The sequence below is a fragment of the Sylvia atricapilla genome, chromosome 2 (assembly GCF_009819655.1).
Source record: "Sylvia atricapilla isolate bSylAtr1 chromosome 2, bSylAtr1.pri, whole genome shotgun sequence".
Taxonomy (NCBI): Eukaryota; Metazoa; Chordata; class Aves; order Passeriformes; family Sylviidae; genus Sylvia; species Sylvia atricapilla.
The window spans coordinates 28228571-28241754 of NC_089141.1; the positions used below are offsets into that span (position 1 = coordinate 28228571).

The 13184-nt window shown below is 42.4% G+C and overlaps 1 protein-coding gene and 1 pseudogene across 1 annotated transcript; both read left to right on the forward strand.

The window, feature by feature from the left end:
* Nucleotides 1-1548: 1548 nt before the first annotated feature.
* On the forward strand, nt 1549-8006 carry APOBEC1 (apolipoprotein B mRNA editing enzyme catalytic subunit 1). Its single transcript, XM_066340287.1, has 5 exons — nt 1549-1570; nt 2990-3017; nt 3358-3782; nt 4937-5061; nt 7396-8006. Exons 1-5 carry the CDS (start codon nt 1549-1551, stop codon nt 7420-7422), a joined length of 627 nt encoding a protein of 208 aa, XP_066196384.1. The 3' UTR covers nt 7423-8006.
* A 1261-nt stretch (nt 8007-9267) lies between these two features.
* On the forward strand, nt 9268-10906 carry LOC136375596 (endoplasmin pseudogene; annotated as a pseudogene).
* The last annotated feature ends 2278 nt before the right edge of the window (nt 10907-13184 follow it).

Here is a 13184-nt window from a genome sequence, read left to right on the forward strand (position 1 = left end):
TTTATCGGCCGTGTGCTTGGCATTCAGCCAAGAGCACACCTGCTGTTTCGGAGACACCCTTTACATACCTTTTATATTGCATCTGCCTATTACATATTCATAAACAATTATACATATTTAAAGTTTCCCCCAAAGTTTACATGTTCCAAGAACTGTTGAGCACGGTTCCTCCTCGGATCTGCCTTTTTAGAGCATGCACATTTCTTGGCTGTGGTTTTAATTCATTCTTATTGTCATCTCCAGCTTGGGTTTTGGTCCATACTTTCTCCAGACAGCAGGTGCTGAGAGTTTACATATCAGTAGCAGGGTTCTCATCATATGTTCATTGGATGTTATCCTGACCAAGCAGGCAGCTCAATTACCACAAGCATAACTATATATCAGCTACTCCACTACTGTGTCTAAGTTTAGTGAATAGAGAAATAAAAATGATATCTTTATAGCAAAGTTAACATTAACATTATACATATAGCACCCATTTTAACATTGGTGAAAAGCCAATGTTATAATATGTATTTATAACAGATTTGTCTCCTCACATTAGGCTAAGAGAGCAATATTTCAAAAAAATTTTTTTTTCCTTTTGACTTTCCACCATCTTCATATAGCACATTCAGCTTCCTGGACACATCTGAAAATGTTGCACTGCTTGGGCATTTTTGTTTCTCCACTTTCTGTGGCACATTGTTGGTTTTCTGTCATGAACTATTGCTGCTAATCAAGCCATTTCTTGCAGGTTAATTATCTCTAAGCCTAACTCACACCTGCTTATTTGTAAATATGTACTGTAAGGAGAGGGCAGCGAAGGGAGCAGCACCAAAGCATTCCTGGTGTCACTGAGAATCACGCCCATGAGCTCAAAACCAAATGAGTCAATTACATTTTTGTTTCAACAGTCTCTGAGTATTTGAGTTGCTCTCCTTCACTCTTCTACAGTAGGAAATAATGCAACCACTAGGTAACAATTCTGTGCTGAGAAGTGAGGAATGACCTTGCAGCAGAAGTGGCCCCGAGGGCAGACTCTGTGTTGGCACTGCCTGATGATCTGCCACAGCCAGTCTTCTCCTTGACAGAGAGTCCTGCCAGTGCCTGAATCCCTATCCCCACTCCCTCTGAACTTCACCATTCATGTACACTTCTGGGTTTTTTTTCTACCCTGGCAAGAAGGTGAATACTTTTTGACAATAGAACACAGAGAGTTTCCTGCTGAGAATACAAATAAATCACTCCCTTAGCTTTAAAATTCCACATCTGGCTTGGTACCAAGGAAGGCAATCTCGACATTGTGCATCAGTTCAAAAATAATTGTGTCACAAAACCAGAAAAAAAACTGTAAGGGACAGAGACTGATTCTACCTAGGCCACGTGAAGAATTCTTTTGTAATCTCTTTCTTCTGCGAGCCATTTTGGGGTGTATCAGTCAGAGGAAAGCTTCTCACTAGAAACTAAGATTTGTATTCTGATTCAGGAATAGAAACTGAAACTAATGTAAGACTACTAAAAGCACACCGATCTCCCAGGAAGCAACACACAAATCCAGAAATACCCATGGCTGCTCTCAATGCCAGAGGTAAGCACATTTATATGAAAGGCAGATCTATTTCTCCATATTCAAGTGTGGATATTTACTGTAGTTGTATCTAAAGGACTGGAGTGTAGAAACAAACGTGTTTTATTGGCATGAGGATATACAGGAGACACATGTAGGTTTGTGTTTTATGTCTTTGAATTTGAAGACATTACCATATCTTGAGTCTTAGGTCCAGCTTCGAAATATTAATATTATTTTGTTAACCTTGACATGGCAGGAAGAATTAAAAATCCAAAAGAACTTTTTCTGTGAAAAGAGATCTCAAAGGCATTTAGGAATGGAGCTATTTAGTTAGCTTATGTATTCATCTGTTTTATTTTCATTGTGATATATAACTAGAATATTCTTCTTAAAGAATCAGGGCAGTATGGCTGTGCAAGGAGTTGATCATGTCTCTGTTGATGTGGAAAACTATTTTCTTCCTGTTGAAATGTAATTTTACTCTGGATAATTCATAATTTCTCATCTTCAAGAGCTAAGCTGCAGAAAGAATGCCTTTAGTATCTTAATTCTAAGTAAATTTTTAAATAAGTCTTTATTATATCATGTATGATACATAAAAGCCCAAAATTACAATTAATTATTTTTATTTTAAAAACACTTTAAAATTTAAAAAATTAAATTCATTCTTTTATCAAATAAAATGACAGTTCCCAGATCCTTAAGTTTTCTATTTGTGGATTTTTACAAAATAAGTAAGTAGCCTTGATCACCTGCAACTGTTTTCCTCTAGACTCTCAGCTGGGAAGGGATGAATAAGTCATGGGGTCAAAGTTTCTTGCCATGGAAGACAAAATGTGTATAATCAGGCAGGTCTGCATTGCCACTCTGTATGTATTTGTTACCGTACCTTTCTGTACCAGTATTTTTTTCCTGGGTACTGATATTTTTTTTGATTTTTAGACAGTTACGGATTAAGTAAAGATGGGAAGTCGTCGTTTGTGGAAATGTTTTTGTCTAGATTACCAAGGTTATGAGTACCAATGAGAAACCGGCTCAAGCTTTGCCTGTCTCACAGAAGTGGTTTGGAAGACTTAAAGGAATAAGACATTTGATTCTGCTTTTTGATTAGTCGGGGAAAAACAGATGCAGTACTGCTGAAATCAGGGAATTTAAACTTGAGTGTTTACACAATCTACCATAATGTGCTAAACTGAACAAGGGTTTACGTACAGCAGAGTTTAAACAACCATCAAGTTCAGCTTCCAGGTAGGAGTTCACACCTCCTGCATCCCATAGTGCCTATCCTGCTGTGCTGTGATTACTTATTGAGCCCTTCTAGAGAAAAGAGATTTGGCAGGGAGTGTATAGACTGAAAGGGGTCTGGACAGAAAGTGCAGAGAAAATTTTGTTTTCTGACCTGCTGTCCTCAGTGACTCACAAATCCTTTCTACACAGGTCCCCCACCCAGAGAGAGCAACCAAGGGTAAGAGATGTAGCTGTCACTCACTGCTGCCTGAGCTACATGGCAATTTCCAGAGACAGCTCTGTGCTTTGTTTTATTCTTACTATCCCTTTCCTCCATCTTCCTTTCCAGTTGCCTTACTGCTTTGACTGGTGCTGATCTCTGAGTGGTGGTAGGGTTCCTTAACACCCAACAGCTCTCAAGGAGGTGCTGGGGGTGAAGTTTTCATCAAATTCCAGATTTAGATTGCTAAATCGCAACATTCTTCTAGCTGCCCATTTCTGATGGGAAAAGCTGGGAGTGGGAGTCCTGGCTGATATCAAAAGCAAGCAGTGCACAGTGGGACCACACAGCATTGAAGTGCTGGGATCTCAGTACTGCTGGTACTCTTCTTCAGGTGGAGGTTACAGCCAAGAGACTTCCAAAGAAATTTTTTGCCTCACCAAACTGGGCCGGCGGTGTACCTGCTGTATGAAATCAGGTGGAGAAATGGTTCCATCTGGAGGAACTGGTGCTCGAACAATCCTGAACAACATGCCGAAGTCAACTTCTTGAAAAATCATTTCAGTGACAGGCCACAAGCTCATTGCTTCATCACCTGGTTCCTTTCAACTAGTCCCTGTGGAAACTGCTCCAGAAGGATTCTGCAGTTCCTGAGGTCACACCCTAATGTGACCTTGGAAATATATGCAGCCAAGCTGTTCAGGCACCAAGTTACCCATAACCGAGATGGTCTCCTCAACCTGATGATGAATGGAGTCACGATACATATCATGAATCTTGGAGGTAACCCAGCTACTCTTGGTCTAAGTGTGGATTGAAAGTTCTGGAATTATGTGCACTCTTAGTTTGTGACAGGGGGATGACTGGCTCTGGAGAGGACTAGTGAGTACAATAACGTCACTCTCTTCTGCCTTATTTCTTCCCCATTCCCGTACAGCAGCAGGACCAGCATGTTCATTTCCCCTTGCCAAATCTGAACATAGAGGGTTGGAGATTTCTCTCGCTATCCATGCTTCCTTTATATGCAGTGTAACATCCTGGGCAAGACAGAACCTATCCCTCCTAGAATACACATGCAGATCAGCTTGCCAGCTGCATCAAGTAATTGGTTTCCCTTGGTAGCTGGAGAAGGAACTTGTCTAAAGGAGACTTTCAGATGATGCATCACCAAAAATGCATCTTGCACATGTGCCTTTTTGTGTGTGTATCTTGCTTGCCTGGTGATGTTTGGCTGTAAAAACAGTCCAGACAAGCAGCTTACAAAAAGGAATGTGTATTTGAAGAGATGAACCTCACACACATGTGTGGATACTTACCACTGGAGTGTGGAGCTACAAAACCCACCAGGTCAAATGTAATCTTAAAGGACGTTGCTTATATTGGGGTTACTGTCTCTGGGATTACAGCACCAGAGCATTGACAGAAGCTCTGGCCATCCTATCAACACTAAGATCAAAATAAAACTGCTAAATATCTTCACTCCAGGTTTTCCCTGATCACTGGGGTAAGTCAGACAGATTCATGATTGAAGCAACTTGTCTTACCAAAGCTGTGTTCTCAAGCACAAGGCTGCCAAAGGGGAGCCTGACCAGCTCTGACTGCATGTCCCACTTCCCTTTTTACTCCTGCCACTTGCTGATTCCTTCTCTCTTGCCTTTATGGCAGAGTATGCTATTTTATTTGTGATAAGGGTTGCCCAAGCCACCACAATGATCAATTTCTCTCTCTGGCAATTCATTTTTAGACATATTGTTACTCTGTAGAGTTTTGGTTCCCCTTTCCACTAATTTATTTGTGTAGTTATTTGTGTACGCTTTGTATGAATATCTTTGTCCTTTACTGTATTCTTACTGAGAAACAAATGACTCACTGTCATGTTAATGAAGAAAAAACTGAGCATCCTTTCATCAAGAGTGACTGGGTATCTCTTTTCTTAGATTACAATTACTGCTGGAGAAATTTTGTTGCATACCAACCTGGAGAAGACTATTACCAGCCTCACAACCAGGACATCGCTGTATACTCCTTTCTGAATTACAGAGAGCTCTTTCATATCTTTTTGGTTAGTAGACACATGAAGAAAATATCAAGAGCAAAAAGAAATGCAAGAAATCCAAGGAAAAGGAGGTTTGGATGATCTCAGCAATGGTGCTAGCAGAAATGATTGTAGGAAAAATAAGCATGGGCTTGATGCTGCATAAGCAGAGAGCCAAGCAGGCAAGAGATTGCTAAAGGACTATGCTACTACACTGTGCCTCTGTGGCCAGGAGCAAAGAGAAAAGATTTAGCAGTACTCTCAGATTTTAACTAAAGAGAATGGATACATTATTTCAACCTTTTGCATGAATCAGCTACTAGTTCGTTAGCTTGCAGCTTACCAGAGCTATTTGACCCCAAAAGCTCCTTCAGCTCTGTAATTGTGATTCAAGTATTCTCTTTTTTGCCTCTCAGGACAGGGCCATGGATTTTAGTTAAGTTCTGAGCAAGTTCAAAAGCCCAGATGGGTGGATTTACCTTCAGGATCAGAGTTTACATATAGGAGTATCAGTATAAGATAATAGAAGATAAGAAAGCAGACCAAGATCTGCTTTCCCTTTCTCTTGCAGTCCATACAATTACAGAAGTTATTTGTATGGCCTGGTATCCTACTCAGAAAAAGGAAGTGGTCTTCTGAACAGGAGAGAAGACCAGGACTGGAGTTAACTGTGGGGCTCAGCCACCCTTGGTGGGGCAAGCCGGTTCTTGCTTGAACTGGTTCCTCTGTGCAGAATGGATGGCAGGAGGTGGAGGAAGGGGTACACAAAACTGCTAGCATCGAACCTGGAGTCACAGACACAAAACTAACCTGTTTGTAGGATGCTATGAATGCCTTGTTTTATTTCTGGCTGAGGAAGAGGTACATATGACACTTCATTTCAGTTCCATCCACCCCAAACATTGCATAGGACTTTCAATACCTCAAGACCTGACCTTTCCATTTCTTGTCTGAGTAAGACATTCAGGTGACAGGATGCACAGTCAGTAGCAATATCCAGTCAATCAGCTGGTCTAACAGAGTACTTTATGCAATGTAATGGTTTAGGAGACATTTTCCCCTTGGCTTTCAGCCTTTCTGAGTCTCCTAATGCCCGAGATGATTAAATAATTTAGCAGCTTACACACGATCAAGTGCATGGTGCGATGCCTGCCGGGAGCTGAGCAGAGCTGTCTGCTAAATGCTCCTGAGTGCTGACAAACTGCTGCCGACTCAGCACGGCTCCCTGTGCAGCAGTACAAGGGGAATCTGCCCTTCAGCTCTTGGTTTTAAAGAGCCAGCTAACAAATTGCCTGTCCCAACCAGGCAACCTTGATGATTTCTGCAGAGTCCTCCTGGCTGGGAAGCCTGCTGGAAGTCAGGCACTTGCTCAACTTCTCTGCTGTCTCAGCTAAACACAAGCCACCCCTCAAATGAAGGTGGATAGGGCCCATCATCAATAGTTCTGACTACCAACTTTCCACAAAAGGAATGGGAATGTCTGTGTGCTCAGCCCTTTGGAACACCCTGCCCCATTTTACTAACTAGGTATAGGTGTAATGAGGTGAGTTCCAGGCATGTGCTCCAGAGGAATACACTCTGTTACACCAAGCCCTAGCCTCCCTGGCAGAAGAAAGACCCTGAAGTTTGAAGTTTGGTGGAGTACCACTGCAAAGGGCAGGAGGCTGGGGCACTTGCCCTACGAGGCGTGGCTGAGCGAACAGGCTTTCCTAGACCTATAGAGGAGGTGGCTAAGTGGGATCTCACTGCGGTTTTCTACTACATAAAAGCAGTAAAGACACAGCCAGACTCTCCTCAGTGATGCACAGAGAGAAAACAAGGTAACACACACAAGCTGAAATGAGGGAAGTTCCAACAGGATAGAAGGAAAAAGTCTCCCCTGGCAATGGTGCTGTACTGGAATCCAGAGGGGCAGTCACCTCCATCCCTGGAGACACTGAGAAGTTTCCTCTAAGCTGCCAGATCCAGCTTTGGAGTTAGCCATGATGCAAACATGGTGTGGTACTAGAAACTTCTGGGGGAGCCTTTCTAACCACCCCAAAAAATGTGCCTTTCCACAGGATCCAACTCCACTTCCCCTGCATTCAGCTATGCAAGTTGCCACCTTTTAAATGCTTCTATTTCTAAATGGTCTGTATTTCTAGGAGTGGTGTACATGGCACAGTAAATTATGAGGTGCTACCCTGTTGTCTGGAGAAATGTATCCTGAGGGAGATTATCTAACACACTGAAGGAGGATCAGAGTGATCTCCTGGAGTAGATGCTTTATTTTCAAATTTTCTATCATGCCGAAGAGATAGCTTAAGCTTTTGGTATCTAATTTTTAACAAGTTTTTTTTTTTTTTTTTTTCTTCCTTCTAGGGGCTTCCTCCACTTCCACCAAACTGAATGCTAATGAACATCACCACCCTGCTTTCAAGCTCAGTTTGTGGATCAATACAAGACCAGAAAAGCCAGTCCCTGACAGTCTTTTCTCCTGCAGCCTTGATAAGTTTCTTGCTGCCCCCAGAGAAAACTCTTATCACTAGCTGGGCATTGCTGAGTGTTGAACAGAACAGAAGGAGCACATGAGAAGCCATCAGGAAGCTCAGATGATGCAGCCAGGCCCCCAGGACACTCTGGTCTTTACAGAGCTTCCTAAGGGTACAGTGGGGATGGACACCAAGCCCATAATCAGGCCTTCCACATCTGCTGATTCTGCAAGTGCCCTCTTGAGAGGCCAGCATGTAACATTTTTCATGCTCTGATCTGTTCCAAAGAAGTAATCAGCCATGCTCTCTTGCTTTCAGAATTTCTTATGTAGATCACTTTTATGGCTACGTGTGTATGTCTCAGAAAATATATCATGCTAGAAAATATTACATGCTATTTATTCAATACTGTAATGATACTTCATTTTAAGGTTTTGTTTATGAGTGTAATCTTTTTTTTTTATGACTGTAAAACCAGTGTAATAAAAGGGAAGATGTCAATACTCTGGAAACTTTGCTTTTCATGCTTTTCAGCTCCTTGATATGCAACTCCCCTGTGTAATTCTACACTCTGGAGAAATAGATGTTCATTGCAAACTGGGGAAACAAAGTAAAAAGTCTCTGCTTTTCCAGCTGGAAACATGGAGTGGAATGGTAAAGTAGGAGATACTGAAAGCTCTGGGCTCTCTCTGCTGGCAGAAGGCAAAAAGAAGATACAGGTGTGTTGGGTCTTGCAGCGGTTTTGAATTCGAAGAGCAAATAATGTAGATCATCCGAATGAATCATGTGGGGAGCTCCATGTGTCATGATTTCCAGCCTCGTCAAGCAGGAGGCTCACTGTGTGATCCCACTGGGGAATGTGCTGATGCACATAAGGATTGCATAGGGATCCACAACATGCACAAATGATAACTTGAAGAACAAAGCAGGAGCTGCTGGGAACCATGCCTATCTCTTCCACTTTATTAATGCTCATAGCATCCTTTGGCCATGCCAAAATCTCCAGATGTTTAGCAGACCATCGAGACAGCCAGAAAAGCTGCAGGCTGAGGAGGCAGCTCCAGTCCCTACAGCATGAGAGAGTATCTAAGGCTGAGCACAGCTGGCTGGGGAGTGTCTCCTGTGTTAGTCAAATAAAACAACTCCAAGCAATGTATAGCACAGGGGGGATGATACTGGATGTCACATGCCCTCTTTCTGGACATTATAGTTTAGTCTTTGTTTCCTTAGGGAGCAATCAAATCACTTGATCAACATGCAATTTAGTACAGCAGGGTCCATAACCAGTCATGTCCAGGGCTCAGCCCTTTTCCACTGAATGCAGGAGGACAAACTTTCTTTGGTCTCTTTGGAAACTTGCCAGTTCCAAGTCAGCCCAGTGAAGTTTCTCACACTAGTTTTATTTGCCAGAGTGAATTTGCAATCTGCTGTATCCCTCCTGTGCCCCTACTGGCATGTGAGAGCCTAGAGGCGGGTCTTCTATTCTGGTAGCTTTTAGAGGTAACCACAGAAGGCAGCTGGTTCACTCTTCTGCATCTTCTTCTGGCCCTCTGGACTGGGAGAAATATTGTGCCAGCTTGTAGAGTAGGATAGCTCTTAAGTGTGAATGAATGACAAGGTTATAGTGAGGAGAGATCAACCCCCTCTGCTGGAAAGGTAGAAATCTTCAGGGACCCCGTGCACACAGGCTTAGAGGCAGAAAGGAATGCAGGGGTTGGTTTGAAACCCTCGGAGAAACTTGGAAATCCAGCGGGATGGGCGGCAGCGCCAGGGGTTCTTCTCTTGTCACTGTGGCCGCCATGAAGTGGGTCTGGGGGCTCGCTCTGGCGGGTGTGCTGCTCCTGTCCGTGTCGGTCAGAGCCAATGAATCGGATGTACATGGGACAGTGGAAGATGACTTGGGCAAAAGCAGAGAAGGGTCTCAAACGGATGATGAAGTTGTACAGAGAGAAGAAGAAGCTATTCAGCTAGATGGCCTAAATGCATCTCAGATCAAAGAAATCAGAGAAAAATCTGAGAAGTTTGCATTTCAAGCAGAAGTGAACAGAATGATGAAGCTGATTATCAATTCGTTATATATAAAAAAAGAGATTTTCCTGCAGGAACTTACTTCGAATGCTTCAGATGCTTTAGATTAGATGTGGTTGATATCATTAACTGATGAAAATGCACTTGCTGGCAATGAGGAGCTTACGGTCAAGATCAAGTATGATAAGAGAAGAACATGCTTCATGTTACAGACACTGGTATTGGCATGACAAAGGAGGAGTTAGTTAAAAACCTGGGTACCATTGCAAAGTCTGATACAAGTGAATTCTTAAACAAGATGACCGAAATGCAGGATGACAGCCAGTCAACATCTGAGTTAATTGGTCAGTTTGGTGTTGGCTTCTATTCTGCTTTCTTAGTAGCAGACAGAGTTATTGTCACATCAAAACACAACAATGATGCTCAGCATATTTGGGAGTCAGATTCAAATGAATTCTCTGTGACTGATGACCCAAGAGGGAGCACCTTAGGACGTGGAACAACCAGAACCCTTGTCTTGAAGGAGAAAGCATCTGATTACCTTGAGCTGGACACTGTTAAAAATCTAGTGAAGAAATACTCCCAGTTCATAAACTTCCCCATATATGTGTGGAGCAGCAAGACAGAGACTGTTGAAGAACCCATTGAAGAGGAGGAAGCGAAGGAGAAAGAAGAAGAAGAAGAAGAAACAGATGATGAAGCAGCAGCTGAAGAAGAGGAGGAAGAAAAGAAACCAAAAACTAAGAAGGTGGAAAAGACTGTCTGGGATTGGGAGCTCATGAATGACATAAAACCAATCTGGCAGAGACCATCTAAAGAAGTTGAAGAAGATGAATACAAAGCTTTTTACAAAACCTTTTCCAAGGAACAGAATGACCCAATGGCATACATCCACTTCACTGCTGAAGGAGAAGTAACTTTCAAATCCATCTTGTTTGTTCCTAATTCTGCTCCACATGGACTGTTTGATGAATATGGATCCAAAAAAAGTGATTTCATTAAGCTGTATGTTTGAAGAGTGTTCATCACTGATGACTTCCATGACATGATGCCCAAGTATCTTAACTTTGTTAAGGGTGTTGTGGATTCTGATGAACTTCCTTTGAATGTATCCCGTGAAACCCTTCAGCAGCATAAATTGTTAAAGGTGATCAGAAAGAAACTTGTTCGCAAAACTCTTGATATGATCAAGAAAATTGCAGAGGAAAAGTACAACGACACATTCTGGAAAGAGTTTGGTACTAATGTGAAGCTCGGTGTTATTGAGGATCACTCCAATTGCACCCAACTGGCTAAATTTCTGCGCTTCCTGTCTTCTCATCATGAGAGTAACCTCACAAGCCTGGATCAGTATGTGGAAAGAATGAAAGAGAAGCATGCCTGTGACACAGGCGTGAAGTGGGAATGTAAGTTTTAGTTTTAGGTAGGTAAAAATATGCCTTAAGTGCCTTAAGCAAATAAAGAGACTGTATTAGGTAACAGAAAAGCCCTAAAGTCCAGTTCAAAGTTCAGTAGCATTACCTTTTACGAAGTGAACTAAGTCCTAGACATAATATAAAGATAACGTAGCATTGCTAACATTGCTAGACAGAATAGATAGGCTACATGTGTAGGCTCTGTGTAAAAAATGATGGCCATTGTTGCACAACTGTGTTAAACCAGGGTAGGTCCAAAAAGACAGTAATAGCATTGTGTTTGTAGCTGATTGGAAGATTTATGAATATAACACATTGTATCAGGACTATTGCTGCTGCTGCTGCTGCTGCTTCTGCTTGGGATATGGGCACTCTGTGCTAGAAGGCTTTTTACATAATGGCATGGACTGTAACACTCTGACCTTTGTGAGACTGATCTAGCCATGTAATAAACTGCTTTACACCAAGCAGCAGCCTCTCTTGCTTCTGTTGGTCTGCTCAAACTTGATAACCCTCCTTGGGTGCAGCAGCAGCAGCAATGGAGTTTTAGCCATATCTGATGTGGGTTTGGAAGCCAGAGGGGAAACCTGCCTAAGACAGAAGTGTGTGAGAAGTTTAAAAGCCAAAGGCAGCCTCCAGAATAGTTGCCACTCTTTAGTGCTTCCTCATCTGCTATGAGCTCTGCTCTTGCAGCAACTCGCTTTCTTCTTCCCCGGCAGAGGCTCTGCTCACCTTGTCTGAACCAGGGGTCTCTTCTCTGCCAAATCCCTTCATGTTTCTTTTGTGAACCAAATCTGACTCCCATCACGGTGAATATTTAATACATATGTGATGAAATAATGACATTCTGCTCATAGGGGTGCTAAAGGGTCAGCACCAGGGAGAATAGAAAAATGTACTCAAACACAATGCTGGACACAAATACATCTAGGCTGAAAACCCCCTGAAGGGACAAGCAGCAAGGGACCAGTCTCCATGACCCTGAACCGCCTTCTATCCTGATTTCCAAGTACCAGCACACAGGAGAGGAAGAGAAAGCAAGGAGGGAGAAGATATGCTTTTGTCCGCAAGGGTCTGGAGTGTGTCTTTGCATTGTTTATGATAATCTGTTTCTTATTATTGCAAAGTCCAAGGACACTGTGTACTGACCTGGAGTAACGCTGCGTGCAGCTGTGGGAATGATGTCAGTGTCCTGCTCTTCAGTGGGCACATTCTGGGGGTTGTTGAGAGACAGGCTTTGGGAGCTGTTTGCAGCATGGATCCTTTCAAAGCAACATCCTCAGCAGGGTGCCAGACATCCCTGTGCACCAGGAGATGGCAGACATGCCCAGCTGTCCACACCAGTCTCCATCCCATCCCGTTTGTCCTGTTTCCTCGGTAATCAAGGACCGATCCTCTACAGCGACCTGGATGTGCCTGTGCCTTGTTCATTGCTGCAAACCATGGAGTGTTGATCAAGGGAGACTGGGGCTTTCAGCCAGCACCAAGGCCCCTGCTCTGGCTGTTCCCTGCAGTCTTTTGCCCAGGTGCATATAAAGGGGAGAGATACCTACAGTAGCACACCCACAATCTCCATAAGGCTGTAAAGATAAGTGGTCCTCAAAAATACATCATCAGTAGTGAGATGTTCACTATATGCACAGTCTATAAGGCAAGAAAAATACCTTAGATTAAAAAAGTAATGTTACTGCTTAACAGCCACCCTCCAGGGAGTTATTCTTGGCAGAGAAACCTAAAGCATTTGAGGTTCAATTAATTTAGAAAGCCAAATTAAAGAATATCTTGTAACAAAATATGAATTGGAAAAAAAGCACAGTTAAAACCATCTCATGCAAAAAAAGAGTTAAATTCCTATAGCTGAATTACATGGATTAATTCTAGAGTCCACTCTGAACCTAATCTGATTTATGTCTAGAAGAATCTAAACATAGGATGTATTCTTAATGTGGTTAATGATTCTTTGCATTTACTCATTGCATTTTTTTCCTCCTGTACAATGTCACCTGCTGAGATGTTTTAACAAGTACCTTCAACTCCTATTGAAATGTTAGAATTTAAGCAAAAGCCAATATTTCAACTCCTTTTTAAGAAAATGCTATTTTTTCTAACAATTTCACAGAGAAGGACAATGCTGTTGTACAGGCCAATACCAAATTTGAAAGACAAAGATTCTTTATACATCTTTGCTTCTCTTCTTGTTTTGTGAAGCGTATTGGGTCAGCCCTTCTGTGTCCTG

Excerpts from the sequence above, each read along its gene's own strand:
- APOBEC1 (XM_066340287.1), top strand. The coding sequence starts at position 1,549 with ATGGCTGCTCTCAATGCCAGAG. Across the intron at positions 1,571-2,989 it reads GGCTGCTCTCAATGCCAGAG|GTCCCCCACCCAGAGAGAGC; the intron begins GTAAGCACATTT and ends CTTTCTACACAG. Across the intron at positions 3,018-3,357 it reads CCCAGAGAGAGCAACCAAGG|TGCTGGGATCTCAGTACTGC; the intron begins GTAAGAGATGTA and ends ACAGCATTGAAG.